This window comes from Gekko japonicus, unplaced genomic scaffold, assembly GCF_001447785.1.
Source record: "Gekko japonicus isolate JY-2015 unplaced genomic scaffold, Gekko_japonicus_V1.1 scaffold2026, whole genome shotgun sequence".
In the NCBI taxonomy this organism is placed as follows: Eukaryota; Metazoa; Chordata; class Lepidosauria; order Squamata; family Gekkonidae; genus Gekko; species Gekko japonicus.
Genome location: NW_015171565.1, coordinates 320840 through 339379, shown reverse-complemented (window position 1 = coordinate 339379; position 18540 = coordinate 320840). Strand labels below are relative to the sequence as shown.

Sequence of the window (18540 nt, the reverse complement as noted above, 5' to 3'; positions counted from 1 at the left end):
TTTTATTCTTAGCCCAGGAAGGGATGGCTCCAGAGCAATGCTCCCAGTAAGCTGCGGAGTCTTGTGAGCAAAAATCCTACTTGGTGAGCTGCTGGCATTCAAGTGGTGAGCGAGCGATTTGGCTGCTGCATAAATCAGTTTGCTCTGGAGCCATCCCTTCCTGAGCGAAGGCAGAAATGTGTGAGCCAGAGGCTAAAAAACGGTGAGCTGGCTCACACTGACTCAGCTTAGAGGGAACACTGCCTGACAATGGCTCAGGTGGTCTCCTCATTGTACCTGGGACAGCTGCCAACCTAACTGTAGCCTGCCGGAAGTTTGGCTAGGGTTCTTCCCCCCCCCTCCACCCAAGGAGATGGACCTTGGAGGAAGGGGTGCAGGGATTTACTGTCCCCCCCCCACTTCAGATGGTGAAGAGAAGCACTGGAAACACATCAGATGTGTCTTTGCAAACTAATTTATGCAGTAGCCAATTCGCTTGCTCACAACTTTCATGCCAGTAGCTCAGGAAGTAGGATTTTTGCTCACAAGACTCCACAGCTTAGAGGGAGCATTGCTGGTCAGCATCCCGCTTGCGGGAAGGGCGGGGTATAAATGTAATGAAAATAAATAAATAAATAAAATCCATCTCTGGTCCATCCCCGCTTCCAGTAAGTTGCTGCCCAGTTAGTTCCAAGTTGCTGTTTAAACGCACCCTTTCTGAGGTAAATGTAAGTGGGTCTGTTGTGAGTCTCATGGAGTCACTGTGAAAGTGAGCAGTGACTCACAAAAGCTCATGCCCTGCCACATACTTTTGTTAGTCTTTAAGGTGCCACTGGACTTGTCATGATTCACTTCTACAGTGAACCCTGCAAAGAAACCCCTGCTGGCTTCCCCCTCTCCCTAACATAAAACAGCAGTTAATGCTAAACAAGTTATACACACACACATACCCCCCTCCAGAGCAACTGCTTGCATTTCTTGCCCATTCCTTCTACCTGGTCTCCCAACCCACCTGTGACTGATCTAACTCACTTTTGGGTCCTAGACCACAGGATGAGAACTCCTGGTTTTTTGGAGAATAGCAGTAGTTGATTTCCTGACTCACCTTGCTTCAGCAGCCCATGGCAAGAATGGCCCTCGAGTGAAAATTAATACAGCAAAGAGAGCCAGTTTGGTGTAGTGGTTAAGTCTGCGGACTCTAATCTGGGAGAACCGGGTTTGAGTCCCCACTCCTCCACTTGCACCTGCTGATGTGACCTTGGGTCAGTCACAAGCTCTGGCACAGCTGTCCTTGAAAAAGAGCAGTTTGTGTCAGAGTTCTCTCAGCCCCACCCACCTCACAGGGTGTCTGTTGTGGGGAGGGGAAGGGAAAGGAGTTTGTAAGCTGCTCTGAGACTCCTTCGGGTAGTGAAGGGCGGGGTATAAATCCAATCTTCTCTTCCTCCTCCTCCTCCTCAAAGAGAAGGTGTGAGGTTAGGGGTATGCAAGTGTCCTCTTCATTTTTGAAATGCTGGTGATAAATAATTATTAAACAATATATAATGCTATTACTGTTACGTGTATCGGCCCTGAGATCATGTGAACCTCCTCTTAATATTATCAAACACACTCTTGAGAACAGGATAGACAAGATGCAAGAATATGCAGTTATGGCAAAACTGACAAACAACATTAATCAAAGTCTGAAAGATGAATCTGAAAATACCTGGCGAGTTTTCTATGATTATTATAACCAATCTCTGTAGTTATACATTGAAATGGCTTAATATTATATGATAACAAGAGGTGGGACCCACGATACTCGCGGGGGGGAGAGAAGTAGTCCCCACAGCTTCCGGCTTGCAGAAGCGGCAGCAGGTGAACAAATCCTTCTCCCTCCCCCCTCCACCCCCAGTGGCGGTGGTGAGGCCAGCCCACCAACCTTTCTCCTTCTCCCCTCCCTCCCCTTACTTGTCAAGAAGGAGGAAGCCACCGCAGGTAAGCCTTCTTCCCCGCCCCTGCCTGGCCCCGACAGCGAGGCCCCTGCAGCTCCTAGCTGTTGGGCCCGCAAAACCTCCCTCGCCCCCCCATGGCAACGGCAGTGAGGCCTCAGCTCAGCCCACCAAACCTCCCCCCTCCCCCAGCAGCGGCAAGGCCTGGCCAGCCCACCAAGTTTTCTCCCTCCCCGCGGTAGCGGCAATGGCGAGGCGATTTAGATATCCGCACGCAGGGGGCGCCTTTCGCTATTAGATATATAGATACCATAAGTTAGTTTTAATATGAAATATTAAGGGCATTATTTTTATATGACTGTTATGGTAAGAAAGTGGTAGAATATGTAGAATAGGTCATTGTACTGATTCTTTTAAGCTATAATGCTGTATATATTTCTAAGTCATTACGCCATATATAGCATGCGATATATTCTTTAAGCTATTATGCCATGTACTCTTTTTTATATATATGCATTTTGATCAAGGAATGTCCTTAGTATCTGTAAAATTGCCCTTTACGTTTGTTTATTTATTTATTTCAATTTCTTAACCGCCCTTCCCCGCTTACGTGGGGCTCAGGGCAGTTTACAACAACATAAACTCTAATACAATTGTAAAACCAGTTAAAACTACAAAAGTTCAATATTAAAACAGTCAGCATAAGTATTTAAACAGATGGCATATTAGGATTCAGATTTTCCTGGGAGGGTAGGGGAGAGTGCCAGGCAGATGTGAAGGAACCATCGCTGGCCTCAACCCAAGGCCTGGCGGAACATCTCTGCCTTGCGGAACTTCAATAGATTAGATGGGATGGATGTCATTCGGCAGAGAGTTCCACCAGGCTGGGTGGGGCCAAGGCTGAGAAAGCCCTGGCCCTGGTCGAGGCCAGCCGGATATCTTTGGGGTCAGGGATCACCAGGAGGTTCTTATCTGCTGATCTCAGTGTCCTTCGGGGGACCTATCGGGTGAGGCAGTCCCAAAAATACGTAGGTCCCTGACCTTTAAGGGCTTTAAAGGTGAGCACCAAAACCGTGAATCTGATCCAGTGCTCCACTGGTAACTGTTGTGTTTTTGTAATTATATCCTTAAGCATTTTCCTCTAAAAAACACAGATTGCTTTTTCCTTAGCATCCTTTAACCGGTTTGCACACCTGGTCTGCAGGTAAAGCAGGGTGATAGATTTTGCTCCCTGTTCTTTTAGTGCAAAATGGCGAGTCAGCCACAAATCTTCAGTGTTCAAACGTAAATGCTTCCTGAGCTGTGTTGCTAAGTGTGACTTCAGGTTCTAGTCTGCTAAGTGTAAGTGTTCAAGCCCTTCTTTTCCTCTGTGGGAAAATGCAGATGATTTGATGTAGAAACTGAAATCAGTCATGCATCAAAAAGTTTAGACGTTTTAGGTTCCTGCCTCAACTTATTTGCCTTAAAAGCAGTAAAGATGGTCTACCGCTTTGTGTACTGAATTTAAATCTGGAATCACTCGGTAGGTTTGCAAAGCCAAGTAATGTTATTTCTTTGTTATTTCCAGGTACCTTTTGTATGATGTAAATCCACCGGAAGGTTTCAACCTCCGTAGAGATGTCTACATTCGGATTGCCTCTCTTATAAAGACTTTGTCAAAAAGCGAAGCTTGGGTATTGGTCTTACCACCCTGGGGACGTCTCTATCACTGGCAGAGCCCTGATATACATCAGGTCCGAATTCCGTGGTTTGAATTTTTTGATGTTCCAAGCCTCAATAAAAACATACCTGTAATTGAATATGAACAGTTTCTCGCAGGTAAAAGATACAACAAAATAATCTGTTACAATATTTTGAAGGAATTTCACTTCGAGTTTTTTCTCTACATGGCCACATAAAATTAGTTGTAGTAGGATACAATGTATCACATTTCTGTATTCCTATTGAGTAAATTTAACTTTCTTGCCCTTTCCCTCCCAAGCTGTTTTACTGATATTGACATGCCCTATTCAGTTAAAAGAATAAAGACATGGATTTAATTGTACAGTATTTTTATATACTTATTTAAAAGATATGTTAGCCATCTTTCTATTTTGTGAAACTCCAGGTGGCTCATGGTGTAAATAAAGCAACAGTTATAAAAACACCTAAAAGACTGCAGTTTAAAATCTCCAATTAGGACTGCCAATGAGCAAAAAGTAAATTAGTCAAATGCTGTCCTAAATAAAACTGTATTCAGTTGCCTCCTGAAGACTGAAATTAGGAGGCTGGACACACCTCCCCGGGGAAGTTGTTCAATAATCACGGGGCTGCCTCTGAAAAGGCCTCCAAGAAGTAACTCAACACAAGCCAGTTTGGTGTAGTGGTTAAGTGTGTGGACTCTAATCTTGGAGAACCGGGTTTGATTCCCCACTCCTCCACTTGCACCTGGCTGGATGACCTTGGGCAAGCTGTAGTTCTGTCAGAGGTGTTCTTGGAAAAGAGCAGTTTCTGTCAAGAGCTCTCTCAGCCCCGCCTCCCTCACAAGGTGTCTGTTGTGGGGAGGGGAAGGGGGAGGAGTTTGTAAGCCGCTCTGAGACACCTTTGGGTAGTGAAGGGCGGGGTATAAATCCAATCTCCTCTTCTTCTTCTAATGTACAACGATGGGTAATGTTTAATCAGAAGTACATTTTAATTTATTAATCGATCTATTACGTGTTTATCCCATCCTGAGAAGCTCAGAGCAGCAGATATTTTTCTCCCGTCTTCATTTGATCTTTATCCGTGAGGTTAAGCAGAGAGAACGTCTGGCCAGAGATTACCCGGTATGCTTCGTGGTAGAGTAGCGACTTGACCCTTAGCCTCCCTCCTCTTGGTCTGACACTGACCATTATACCCACCTGGCTTGTTAATGTATTTCAGATCGTGTGCAACTTTCATTGACCACTCTCCAGATTACTCTTTTATGAAAATACAGTGACCCCCCCCCCTTTAGAATACCTGCACTCCAATGCTCTTTTGAGCAGTTACATTTAGAGTTTGTCTAGGTAAATATTTTCCTTTGCTAAATAGATTAGCTTAGAAATATGTATGTACCTGATTTCAGTTCGGGTTATCCTCAGAAATTTGTGGCGTGGGGGTGGGGTTTGAACCCGAGTCAGCTTTAATCCAGCCCTCTAATCATTATACCACAGCGGCTGGCTGTGCTTTACATTTACTCTTATCAGATCAAATGTATTTATATAAACCTTATAGCTGTGTGCTAATCTTTGTCTGATTGTTCTCCAGAATCAGGTGGACCTTTTATTGAACAAATATATGTCCTGCAAAACTATGCTGAAGGATGGAAAGAGGGGACTTGGGAGGAGAAAATAAATGAAAGGCCATGCATTGATCAGCCCACTTATTCCATGGACAAACAGAAATACTACAGGTAACCTCCTGAAATAGTAGTCGTATTTACATAGTTCTTCTCTTACATAATGAGTCTCGTAATCTCCCCGCCCTTGGTGAAGTACAATGCATTTTAACATTAGTTGTAATTCATATATATTTAAAACTATATATATAAAACTATATATATATATATAGTTTTAAATGTCCAGATTTGCCAGATAGGAGATATGTCTTTTTAATGATCTGCAGGAGACTTCAATACCAGAATGAGAAAGCTTACCGATATGTTTGCATTCTACACTAATAGTCCTCCTGTTGCCTTAAACAGATATATCAAGATGGGTAGCCATGTTAGTCTGTCAGTAGCAATAGAAAAGAACAAGAGTCCAGTAGCAGCTTAAGGACTAACACAATTTGTGGCAGGGGTATGAGTTTTTGTGAGTCACTGCGCACTTCTTCAGAGCTCATACCCTGCCACAAATTTTGTTCGTCTTTAAGGTGCTCCTGGACTGTGGAAATAAATATCCTTGGGGGGGGGGGGTTCTCTTATTTTACTACGTTTTTATCCCTGTTTGCTGTCCCCATCCCCTTTGTCCTGTATCCTGTGCTTGTGTATTGGGACTATTGGTTTGTTTAGGATTTTTTTAGACTTCTCTATGGAGCTGGACTTGGAGCAGACTACTCTGGTGTTTGCTAAGTAACACTGGAAATGGCTGTGTATTACACTTGTGTGTTGCAGCTCTGTGAACATCATGATCCTGAATGTGGGCATCCGGGGCTGGGAAAATACCAGTTCATTTGGTGTTATGAATCTGTACTCCATTCCATGCTGTGCATATATCATAATCTTGGTTTATGCTTCCATTTTAACTGCTCACACCACAACATGAGCAGTGACTTGATTTCCTGTCTTTGTGGTGATCATATTCCCACGGAAGGCTGACCCAAGTCAGACCCATTAACTTCACCTGATTGTTATACTAAGGAGCCATATAAGCTGGAAAATTGTGCATTAACAGTCCAACAAGTTGTTTTAGATGATACAATAGGTTATGTGTGACCACTGATTAAAGATTTTCACCTTCTCTTATAGGGGATGGTTCTGGGGCTATGAGGAGACACGAGGCCTTAAATTGGCCTGTTTATCAGTCCAGGGTTCCGCTTCCATCATAGCTCCTCTTCTTTTGAATACTTCATCTCGGTAAGACATGATCTGCTAATTTTTATCTTGGAAGTTTGCAAGTTCACTTTTGATCTACAGAAAGGAGGTATTGTAGTCTCTGATTATAACGACTTTGGATTATAGTAAATATAAATGAATATGTCCTTGGTAAGATAACTTTTTTCATGGTTTGAAATCTTTTTGCGTGGGCCACCCAGCAAGGGTTCTATTTTGGCACGCTGTGCAATAAATACCGAATATTGCAACACACGGTCTTGGTCCTTTACAGTAGCATCGTAAGCGGCCAAAAGTTTACTCAGGGTTAACTGGGGATGGATTAGCCTGAAGAACAAGAAGAGATTGGATTTATACCCCGCTCTTCACTCAGAGTCTCAGAGCAATTTATAATCTCCTTTCCCACCCCGTCCCCACAAAAGACACCCTGTAAGCATAGTTCCCTCTAAGCTGAGTTGGTGTGAGCTAGCTCACAGATTTTTAGCCTCCGGCTCACACATTTTTGCCTTCGCTCAGGAAGGAGGGCTCCAAAGCAAACTCATTTATGCAGCAGCCAAATCGCTCGCTCACAACTTTAATGCCAGTAGCTCACAAAGTAGAATTTTTTCTCACAAGACTCCACAGCTTAGAGGGCTAAGAGAGCTCTTTCGAGGACTGCTCTTTCCAGAACAGCTCTGAGAGAACTTGTGACTGACCCAAGGCCACACCAGCAGCTGCATGTGGAGGAGTGGGGAATCAAACCCAGTTCTCCCAGATTAGAGTCCACGCTCCTAACCACTCCACCAAGCGCTCTGAAAGGCTGCACCTCTGGGAGGTGCCACCACTTAAGCCGCCTTAAGCATTAGGCACAGTGCCTCGGGCCCACGATAATTTTAGGGGCCCATGAAAATGTTTTGATTTTTTTTTTAAACCAGTGGGTCGAAGAAAATGTTTTAGTTTTTTTCTCACCTCAGGGAAAAAATGAAATGTGTAGGGCCCATGGAAATCTATTAAATTTTGCCTAAAACAAGCGCTCTGAAAGGCTGCACCTCTGGGAGGTGCCACCACTTAAGCCGCCTTAAGCATTAGGCACAGTGCCTCGGGCCCACGATAATTTTAGGGGCCCATGAAAATGTTTTGATTTCTTTTAAAAGCCAGAAGGGAAATAATGAACTTTTAGGGTCAAAGAAAACGTTTTAGTTTTTTTTCTCACCTCGGGGAAAAAAATGAAATGTGTAGGGCCCGTGGAAATCTATTAAATTTTGCCTAAAACAGCAAGGGTTCCCCCTTCCAGTTAAAGAGGGTGTATCGTTCGTATGATGTCCTGTCAGGAGGGCTCAGTCTTGGATCCAGGAAAACCCACCTATTTTCACTCTCCCAAACCAGTTGTACTTTTAGAGCCGTCAGACTCTCCACAGTTTTTCTGTCTCCTTGCTTTGCATGGAAAATGGATGACTTTCCAAGACTCGGTGATCACTTTGCAAAGGAAGATGCTTTCGGGTGTATCGTTTGTATGATGTCCTGTCAGGAGTGCTCAGTATTGGATCCAGGAAAACCCACCTATTTTCACTCTCCCAGACCAGTTGTACTTTTAGAGCCGTCGGACTCTCCACAGCTTTTCTGTCTCCTTGCTTTGCATGGGAAATGGATGACTTCCCAAGACTCCGTGATCACTTTGCAAAGGAAGATGCTTTCCTTTTTTGATAGGTCAGTGATGCTAGACAGAGCAGAAAACCTTCTCCATGACCACTATGCTGGCAAAGACTATTGGGATGTGAGTATTTATTTTAGGACTACTTCCAGATTATTGATTTGGTTTGTGTAAAAAATTTGCACCAGCTGTTTTTGTTGCCGGTGATCTGACTGATTTCCCCTCACAGTCAGCGGTTGAGTTGCTTGCTGAGTTTTCGCCGAGCATAGTTGCCATTTCAGATGGTTGGGAATTCCACAAAGACTTTGTTCCAATGGGAAGGAGTCTTCTGTGGCAATTCACATCATCTGACCATGGCCTCTGCTGTAGCTTTACGTTGGCACGCCTGGTTTCGGTCCACTTCTCTATCAGCAGATAGGAGGACCTGCTTGGAGGGCCTCCCTTTTGACAGCGCTTGGAAAGGTGGACAAAAGACAAAATGACAGGCAGAAACCTTGGCGTCCTCCAGTTATTCTACCTCCATTTGTGAGTGACCTCGGAAGACAACAGTTAGCAGCTGACCTGTTCTCCTGGCCGGCTGGGTACAAAGACATGAGGATTGTGGGAAGGCAGCTGAATTAGAGCTTTCTACCAGTTTCAGTTACAAGTGGAGCTGCGGTGGCTCAAGTGGTTAAGACGCTGAACTGCAGGCTGTGGAAGGGTTCGAGACCCGAGTGTGCCGCATGACGGAGTGAGCTCCCGTCTCTAGTTCCAGCTCCTGCCAACCTAGCAGTTCGAAAGCAAGAAATTGCAAGTAGATAAATAGGGACCACTTCGGTGGGAAGGTAACAGCATTCCGTGTTTAGTCATGCCGGCCACATGACCACGGAAACGTCTTCGGACAGCGCTGGCTCTTCGGCTTTGAAACGGAGATGAGCGGCTTTCGAGCAAGGGAACCTTTACCTTTACCAGTTACAAAGCTGCCTTGTACTGAATCAGATCACTGGTCCATCAAGGTCAGTATTGTCTATTCAGACTAGCAGTGGCTTTTCAGGGTCTCAGGCAGAGGTCTTTCTCATCTCCTCCTGCCTGGTCCTTATAAGTGGAGACGTCAGGGATTGAACCTGCGACCTTCTGCATGCAAATTTGAGGCTCTATCACTGAGCCGCAGCCCTTCCGTAAAGTTAAGAAGCAGGAACCAGAGAAATATACAAGGAACCGGGCAGGGGCCTGTAGAGCAGGAGACCGTTTCATTGGGGAGCTGTCCAGGCTGGCATACAAGCAGGTCCTTAGAAGATGCTGAACCAGCAAAGGTTGCACCCCAACTGAGGGGTTACATAGGGAATCCATAGCCCCTGATCCAGAACCCGGTGGACAGAGCAGAAAACCTTTTTCACGACCACTATAGGTCTAAGGTGTTGGAAACCCACTTCCTGACAGTTGTGAACTTGACCATGGTCAGCAGAGATTACCATTAAGTGGAGATTACCGTTAAGTGGACCCTTGGGAGGAGATAATGAGCCCTGGTAGTTGGAAGAGGAGAAAGTAGGGCAGTAGATGTGATGTGGGGCGCATAAGGGGGGAAATGCTGTCGAGTGCTGCAACTACAGCATCATTTACATGTTGGCACATAGGAGTTTCTGATAGGCATCGTGCAGGAGTTGAGCAGCGCGTGCTGTCCTTCCCCCAGGGCACGCACAGAGAGACAGTAACCTTCCTCAGAGGGGGATTTGACTCCCAGATCTTTGGCAGGAATTCTAGAACGTTCTGGAGAGTTCTTCTGCCCCAGCCCAAAACCATTACATGCAGCTATGGAGATGATCTTGCAAAGGACATCAGGTACAGCTAAGCAACCTTTTGATCTTATGTTCATTTTCTGGCATCTCCAGTGTAAAAGGATTTTAGTCATGAGGTTGGGAGAGGCCTTTGCATGAGAACCTGAAGAGATGGTGCTAGACCACCGCAGTCTGAAGCAGTTTCATATCTTTTTAAGCTGTTTGCGTGGTGGTGGTCCAGCAAAGCCCAACACCGCCGCCAACAAGAATCCATCAAAACATGCTTCCATGTGGTGTGAGAAAACTGCCATTGCATAGCGGTGTGTTCACAACATAAACAGGAAACCAGCCAGGGAGGCAGTGGGGCCCTTGGACGACCAAGGGGTAAAAGGAGTATTGAAGGATGATAGGGAAATGGCTGAGAAGCTAAATGCATTTTTTGCCTCCGTCTTCACTGTGGAAGATGAGAAGTGCTTGCCCACTCCAGAACCACTGATTTCAGGAGGGGTGTTGGAAGACCTGAGTCAGATTGAGGTGACGAGAGAGGAGGTCCTAAAACTGATAGACAACTTAAAAACTGAAAAATCACCAGGCCCAGATGGCATACATCCGAGAGTTCTGAAAGAACTCAAATGTGAACTTGTAGATCTCCTGACAAAGATATGTAATCTTTCCTTAAAATCTGCCTCCATTCCTGAGGATTGGAAGGTAGCTAATGTCACTCCCATCTTTAAAAAGGGTTCCAGAGGAGATCCGGGAAATTACAGGCCAGTCAGTCTGACGTCGATACCGGGTAAATTGGTGGAAACCATTATTAAGGAAAGAATTAGTAGGCACATAGATGAACAAAACCTATTGAGGCAGACTCAGCACGGTTTCTGTAAGGGAAGATCTTGTCTCACTAACCTGTTAGTGTTCTTTGAGGGGGTGAACAAACATGTGGACAAGGGGGATCCAATAGATATTATTTACCTTGACTTCCAGAAAGCTTTTGATAAAGTTCCTCATCAAAGGCTCCTAAGTAAGCTCAAAAATCATGGGATAGAAGGACAAGTCCTTTTATGGATCAAAAACTGGCTAGTTCATAGAAAACAGAGAGTGAGTGTAGGTGGGCAATTTTCTCAGTGGAGGGTGGTAAGCAGTGGGGTACCGCAGGGATCAGTACTTGGTCCACTGCTTTTTAACTTGTTCATTAATGATTTGGAGATGGGAGTAAGCAGTGAAGTGGCTAAATTTGCGGATGATACAAAGTTGTTCAGGGTGGTGAAAACCAGTGAGGATTGTGAGGCACTCCAAGGGGATCTGTCAAGGATGGGCGAGTGGGCGTCAACATGGCAAATGGGGTTCAATGTGGCCAAGTGCAAGGTGATGCACATTGGAGCCAAAAATCCTAAATATAAATACACATTGATGGGGTCTGAACTGGCAGAGACTGAGCAAGAGAGAGATCTTGGAGTTGTAGTGGATAACTCACTGAAAATGTCGAGACAGTGTGTGACTGCAATAAAGAAGGCCAATGCTATGCTGGGGATTATTAGGAAGGGTATTGAAAACAGATCAGCCAATATAATAATGCCCCTATATAAATCAATGGTGAGACCTCATTTGGAATACTGTGTGCAGTTCTGGGCACCACACCTTAAAAAGGATATTATAGCTTTGGAAAAAGTGCAGAAAAGGGCAACTCGAATGATAAAAGGGTTGGAACACTTTCCCTATGAGGAAAGGTTAAAGCGCTTAGGGCTCTTTAGCTTGGAGAAAAGACGACTGAGGGGTGACATGATCGAGGTTTATAAGATTATGCATGGGGAAGAGCAGGTAAAGAAAGAGGTACTTTTCTCCCTTTCTCACAATACAAGAACTCGTGGGCACTCCATGAAACTGCAGAGCGGTCGGGTTAGAACGGATAAAAGGAAGTACTTCTTCACCCAAAGAGTGATTAACACATGGAATTCACTGCCACAGGAAGTGGTGGGTGCTACAAGCATGGACGGCTTCAAAAGGGAATTAGATAAGCATATGGAGCAGAGGTCCATCAGTGGCTATTAGCCACAAGGTATAGCTAGGGGCTCTGGGGCAAGTGATGCTCTGTCTTCTTGGTGCTTGGGGGGGGGTCAACAGTGGGAGGGCTTCTAATGTCCTGGCCCCACTGGTGGACCTCCTGATGGCACTGGTATTTCTGGCCACTGTGTGACACAGAGTGTTGGACTGGATGGGCCTTTGGCCTGATCCAACATTGGCGTCTCTTATGTTCTTATGTTCTTATAGCACCTTAGGTTGTTACGATCTGGGGGTTTTCCTCCTCCTGCACGCATACCAACTTTTGTCACAAAATCAGTCCCATGATCTCAAACTATCTCAAAGGAACAGTTCTTTGATCTACAGTGTGTTGCAGCAGGCCTCCTAATCTAGAGTACATGGGAAGATGGTCACGATGGTGAAAAATCTGGGTTCGACCGAAGGGCGTTCAAAGGAGACTGGTAACAGCAAATCCCTTCTTAGAAGCTTAGATCTTTAGTTGGTTGGTCTTGATCAAGGAAAGCATCTGTCTCTACAGGCATTCCAGACGCCAACACTTGAACAAAATGTACATCTCATATAGGCAAACTTACACCACTACAGAAAAGTAAAACCTGTCCAGTTATTGATCAACAACTCTACACGGCACCAAGTGAGAATCTGTCAGACAACACCATCCACTTCCTCCTCTGAGGTCCTTAAGACTCCCTCTTAAAACTTTTTGAGAATCCTACTAACTTGTTTGTCTCTCACTAAACTGTTTCTCTTGTGTAAATGTTTGCTAGCAAAAGCGCGAATACTGCTGACAAGCGTATTTTAACTTCTTAGCGAAGTAGGGTGTGGGTTAAAAAGATTCTTTAACGCAGTAACTAACCTGGCAGTTAGAGATACTAAAAGTGCATGCATGGCTGGTACATTTCTACGACTGCTTGCCTTCAGCATTCTGAAATGGTTGGGCTCTGACCTGTTCTCCTTGATACTGTCTCCTTCACTCAGCAAACACATTCCCATTGCGACAAAACAAAATGGGCATCTCACGGAACTTCACTGTTCCCTTTTCCCTTCGTGTGTCAGATAAAAGGAGGCCTAGCCCACAAAATCCTGCCAACCGAGCAGTTCAAAAGCAAGAAATTGCAAGTAGATAGGTACCATTTCGGAGGGAAGGTAACAATGTTCCAGGCACCTCGGCGTTTAGTCTCTCCTTCACTCAGCAAACACATTCCCATTGCGACAAAACAAAATGGGCATCTCACGGAACTTGACTGTTCACTTTCCCCTTCGTGTGTCAGATAAAAGGGGGCCTAGCCCGCAAAATCCTGCCAACCGAGCAGTTCAAAAGCAAGAAATTGCAAGTAGAGAGGTACAATTTCGGTGGGAAGGTAACAGTGTTCCGTACACCTCGGCGTTTAGTTATGCCATCCATGTGACCACGGAAACATCTTCGGACAGCGCTGGCTCTTCGGCTTGGAAACGGAGATGAGCACCGCCCCCCTAGAGTCGGATTCGACTGGCTTTCGAGCAAGGGAAACCTTTACCTTTACATTTGTAGCTCACAAAAGCTTATACTTTGTTGAAACTATTGGTTTTGAAAGGGCCCATAAGAGTCAGATAAACACAGAAGTGACTAAAAATCCAAGCAAGTGGCAAACGCCCAAGTGTGAGTGTGCTTTCCTAGAACCGTCCAGTCATGCACATTTGAAATCGATGCCGAGACGCCTGTGCGCTCGCTGTCTTCATGAAAGAATTCTTGGCGTTTTGATCGGTTAATCAACAGAAGGGTTTTTATTTTCCCTGACAGACTCGTCGAAGCATGGTGTTTGCGAAGCACTTGCGTGTGGTGGGAGACCTCTTTAGAGCCAAATATCTCAATTCCACTGATGAGAAGGACAGGACGCGGTACAATGAAGACTGGACAAAGATGAAGGTAAAATGGGCGTTTAGGTTCTCTCTGCTCCGATTGCCCGTCCACTTTCGGAGGCAGTCCACCTCTGAATCCCAGAGCCAGGAGGCAATATCAAGGGAAGGCCTCGGCCTCTGTGCCCTGTAGCTGGCCTTCCGGAAGGATCGGTTGGCTGCTGTGTGAGACAGGATGCTGGGCTAGATAGACCACTGCTCTGATCCAACCGGAGTCTTTTCACATTCTTCCATTTGTGGCTTGTCGCCTTGGCTCTGCCAGAGGTGTCTCTAACGGAAATGAGTTCAAACAGTTGTTTTAAAGTGGAATGCAGCACCTGGAGCGCAGCACCTACTGGTGGTTCCAGGCCTAAGGACATCAAGCTGGCCGCAACCAGGGCCAGGGCTTTCTCGGCGGCGGCTCCTGTCTGGTGGAATGAGCTCCCAGAGGAGATCCGGGCCCTGCGGGACTTGGCACAGTTCCGCAGGGCCTGTAAGACGGAGCTCTTCCGCCAGGCCTTTGCATAGGAGCCGCCGTTGTGCCACCACCGAGTTGCCATCTATGACGGTGGATTAGATCGATAAGTGAACCAACCCTGGGAAGATGCCTAGGTGACCAAGAACTTATGTTGTCAGGCTAGGTTGATAAAAGGATCCCATCTTGGAGAGATAAGTTAATATCTAGAGCACCGCACTTTATTTATTGATTGTTTTATGCTGTTTTAACTGTTTGTTATGGGATTTGCCGCTGTTGGAAGCCGCCCTGAGCCCATCTGGGGAGGGCGGGATACAAATCTAATAAAAAAATAAATTTCCTGTTTGCATCTGCCTCGCTCAAGTAATTGTTTCTGTATCACTTCATGTAGAACAACCGTGCCGTAAACTGCAGTATCTGACATGTGCGTGCATTGGGGAGGAGCCATATCTTAGTAACAAAGCACATGCTTTGCATGTTCAATGGGAACTTGTGCTGAACCATTGCCTCTTCCATAATGTAACAGGCCCTGTGTATTTGCATGCCCTTCGAGGTCACACCTCCCCCCCCCCATCCCCTTTTATAGGACAGGAGCCCCCAACAGTTTTGAGCCTGTGGCACCTTGGGAGTTCTGACACGGGGTAGTGGGTGCAACTACAAATGGCCACTGTGAAAGAGAAGAAGAAGAGAAGAGATTGGATTTATACCCAGCGGCCCTTCACTACCCAAAGGTGTCTCAGAGCGGCTTACAATCTCCTTTCCTTTCCCCTCCCCACAACAGACACCCTGTGAGGCAGGTGGGGCTGAGAGAACTCTTGTCAGAAACTGCTCTTTTTCGAGGACAGCTCTTATCAGAACTATGGCTTGCCCAAGGTCATCCAGCCAGGTGCAAGTGGAGGAGTGGGGAATCAAACCCGGTTCTCCCAGATTAGAGTCCACACACTTAACCACTACACCAAACTGGAAGGCAGAGGCAACCACAAAATGGCCACTAGAGGAGGTAGAGACAGAAACACACAGGAAAGACCCACGCAGGAGATGCAGACGCAGAGGATGACCAGAGTAACTTCAAGCAATGCACAAGGAAAGGGGGGAGAAAGAACAGAACAAACAGGATGGTGGCAGCTTGTGTTGAAGCCATGTTATTTCCAGCTGCGTAGCCAGTCAGATCCCCAGTACTAATCAGAAGTCCTGCTGGCCAGGCCAGTTTGGTGTAGTGGTTAAGTGCGCGGGCTCTAATCTGGGAGAACCGGTTTGATTCCCCACTCCTCCACTTGCACCTGGCTGGATGGCCTTGGGCAAGCCATAGTTCTGGTAAGAGCTGTCCTTGAAAAACAGCACTTTCTGTCAGAGCTCTCCCAGCCCCACCTACCTGACAGGGTGTCTGTTGTGAGGAGGGTATACATTTGTACAGTGTAAGCACAATTCCCTTAGAGAAACCCGCTTGCGGCTTACTGATTCACGCTTGGTACAAAGACAGTTAAACGTACACACAGGTTGACGAGTCACAGCGAGTCACCCAGAGAGTCCAGCTCAATGCTCTTTTCCCCGGTACAATTGGGGTGTTCACCAGCAGAGATCTCTCCCCACTGAACCGATGCCGTTTTGTTTCAGCTTCAGCATGTGCTGCAATTCCCTTAGAGAAACCCACTTGCGGCTTACTGATTCACGCTTGGTACAAAGGCAGTTAAACGTACACACAGGTTGACGAGTCACAGCGAGTCACCCAGAGAGTTCAGCTCAATGCTCTTTTCCCCGGTACACTTGGGGTGTTCACGAGCAGAGATCTCTCCCCACTGAACCGATACCGTTTTGTTTCAGCTTCAGCATGTGCTGGTTCTTCTGTGCTTAGGTGAAACTGGGCACGGCCCTTGGTGGCCCCTACCTGGGGGTTCATCTCAGGCGCAGAGACTTCGTCTGGGGTCACAGAAACGACGTGCCGAGCCTCCGGGGCACAGTTAAGAAAATCACCAGCCTGATGAGCCTGCAGAAACTCGAGAGAGTGTTTGTCGCCACGGACGCCGTGGCAGACGGTAGGCGGTCTTTCCGTTCCCACTTAATACTTCATTATGCTCTGGACTGAACCTATCATGTTTGGCGTTTGTGAATTTCTGAGTAAGCAAGTGTCTCTACCGGTATGCCGATGACACCCAGCTGTGTCTGTCGGTGGTTGGCCAACCGGATGCTGCCCCAGGAGCCTGCAGAAACTTGAGAGAGTGTTTGTCGCCACGGACGCCGTGGCAGACGGTAGGCGGTCTTTCCGTTCCCACTTAATACTTCATTATGCTCTGAAGTGAGCCTGTCGCGTTTGGCGCCTGTGGATTTCTGAGTCGCAAGAGCCTCTACCAGGATGCCGATGACACCCAGCTGTGTCTGTTGGTGGTTGGCCAACCGGATGCTGCCCCAGTAAATCTGGCAGAGGGGGGCAGGTGGTGGGGTGGCTGAAACAGAGCCCTCTGAGACGGAGTCCTTCCAAGGTGGAGGTTCTGTGGTTGGGCCGGGGGAGACTCTGGTGTGGGGGTGTCAACTCCGGGCTCTTGATAGTGAGCCCTTGAGACCGGCACACTGAGAGCCTGGCTGTGATCCCGGATGCCTCTCTGACCATGGAGGCCTAGGTCACAAACGCCGCCAGACTGGCGTTTCTTAAACTGCGCCAGGTCAGGCAACTAGCCCCGTACCTGGTCTCGTCCTGACCTCACCACTGTAATCCGTGCAACGGCCACCTCTAGGCTGAATTGCTGTAACATCTTAACATGGCCTATCGGGATCGCCATGTAACGTTATGCCGCCACCAGCACTTTCTTTGTTACGTATTTGAGTTTTATGATGTTTCATCTGTGTTACAGTGTATTTTAACGTCTAGCGTAAGCCGCCCTGAGCCTGCCTGGCAGGGAGGGTGGGATATAAATCAAATTAATTAAATAAATAAACAACTTGCTCTATGCGAGGCCTACCCTTGAGACTGACGCAGAAACTCCCAACTGGTGCAGAATGCAGCTGGCGCAGGTCTTTACGGGGACGCCATGCACAGCACACACGTCCAACCTGTGCTGTGCGAGCTGCACTGGTTTCCGGGGGAGTACCGGGTCAGGGTCAAGGCCTTGGTATTGACCTCCAGGGCTTCCTTTATATCTAGCTAATATCCCCAACCCAAATCATAGATGGGTTTTTCCCAGAGCTAGATTTGATACTTTTCCATCGGCAGTTCTTGCCGGAAGATTTCAACGCATCCCTAGGCATTTGAGATTTTGCTCATGCCCCTCCAAGTCAATTGAGACCCTTTCTCATATATTATTCCATTGCCCCTATTATGCAGACGAAAGAGCCCTCTTAATTACACCTATAATAAGGTCATTCAGGCACCAAGGACAATTAGTAAACCACTCTGAGGAACTTTTGCTGGAACATCTATTGGAGGACAAATCCACTGTAATATCGAGGAATGTTGCCAAATTTCTCTTTATTGCATTTACAAAGCGTAAGCAACTCCTCAGTGTTCCTTATGATGTCTCTTCTCTGTAATGCTTTTTTCTTTTGATTCTGTAATGCTGTTTAATGGGTCTCTGACCGTAATAAAATGATGATGATGTCCTTCAGGGCCCTAAGCAGTCAGGGACCTGTGTGCCTTTGGCACTGCCTCTTCTGGTATAGCCCCAGAAAAGCGTGGCGCTCTGTAGATCAAAATCTACTGGTGGTCCCCAGACTGAGAGACATCCGGCTGTCCTGAAACAGAGCCAGGGCCTCTTCTGCGCTGGCTCCAGCCTGGTGGAGCTCTCTGCCGAATGACATCCGTGCCCCGCGGGACTTGTCACAGTTCCGCAGGTCCCCTAAGGCAGAGATGTTCCACCAGGCGTTTGGTTGAGGACAGCCACGGTTCCATTCCGGCGCTCCCATTCTCCTCCTCCTCCCCCCTGGTGAGATAGCGGCATTACTGGCGTCTCCTGCGCCATCAGCTATACTTCTCTGTTAACTGGTTTCTAATCTTGTTTTAATTGACGTCGTACACCGCTCTGAGCCCGGCTTGCCGGAGGAGGGCAGTTGAAAAATCTAAATAAATGAATACACGGCAGCAATAGACTAAGGTTAAAAAAACCCCGAACAAATATCTGGGAGGGGGAGATGGGGTGGCTGTTATTTCTCTCTTAGCAAAGAAAAACAGAAAACAGCTGTGAGCTGAATATCCCTCAAAAAAAAAGTATACAAAAGGAGGCCTCAATGGAGTGAAATGCATATAGAGTCATATAATCCCTCATAGGAAAATACAGAAGCCAACAAGATCGATAATAGGAAAATACAGAGTCCAAAGT

The 18540-nt window shown here is 46.6% G+C and overlaps 1 protein-coding gene across 1 annotated transcript in view; it reads left to right on the top strand.

Annotated features, from left to right (window-relative positions):
* The window catches only part of POFUT2 (protein O-fucosyltransferase 2), an 18149-nt gene extending 1053 nt beyond the window's left edge, over window positions 1–17096 (top strand). The window contains exons 2-8 of the mRNA XM_015419753.1: window positions 3478–3728; window positions 5178–5322; window positions 6379–6486; window positions 8149–8215; window positions 13664–13789; window positions 16086–16266; window positions 17080–17096. Of these exons, the coding sequence (XP_015275239.1) occupies window positions 3478–3728; window positions 5178–5322; window positions 6379–6486; window positions 8149–8215; window positions 13664–13789; window positions 16086–16266; window positions 17080–17096 (895 nt within the window). The remainder of the gene's footprint in view (window positions 1–3477; window positions 3729–5177; window positions 5323–6378; window positions 6487–8148; window positions 8216–13663; window positions 13790–16085; window positions 16267–17079) is intronic.
* Window positions 17097–18540: the final 1444 nt, after the last annotated feature.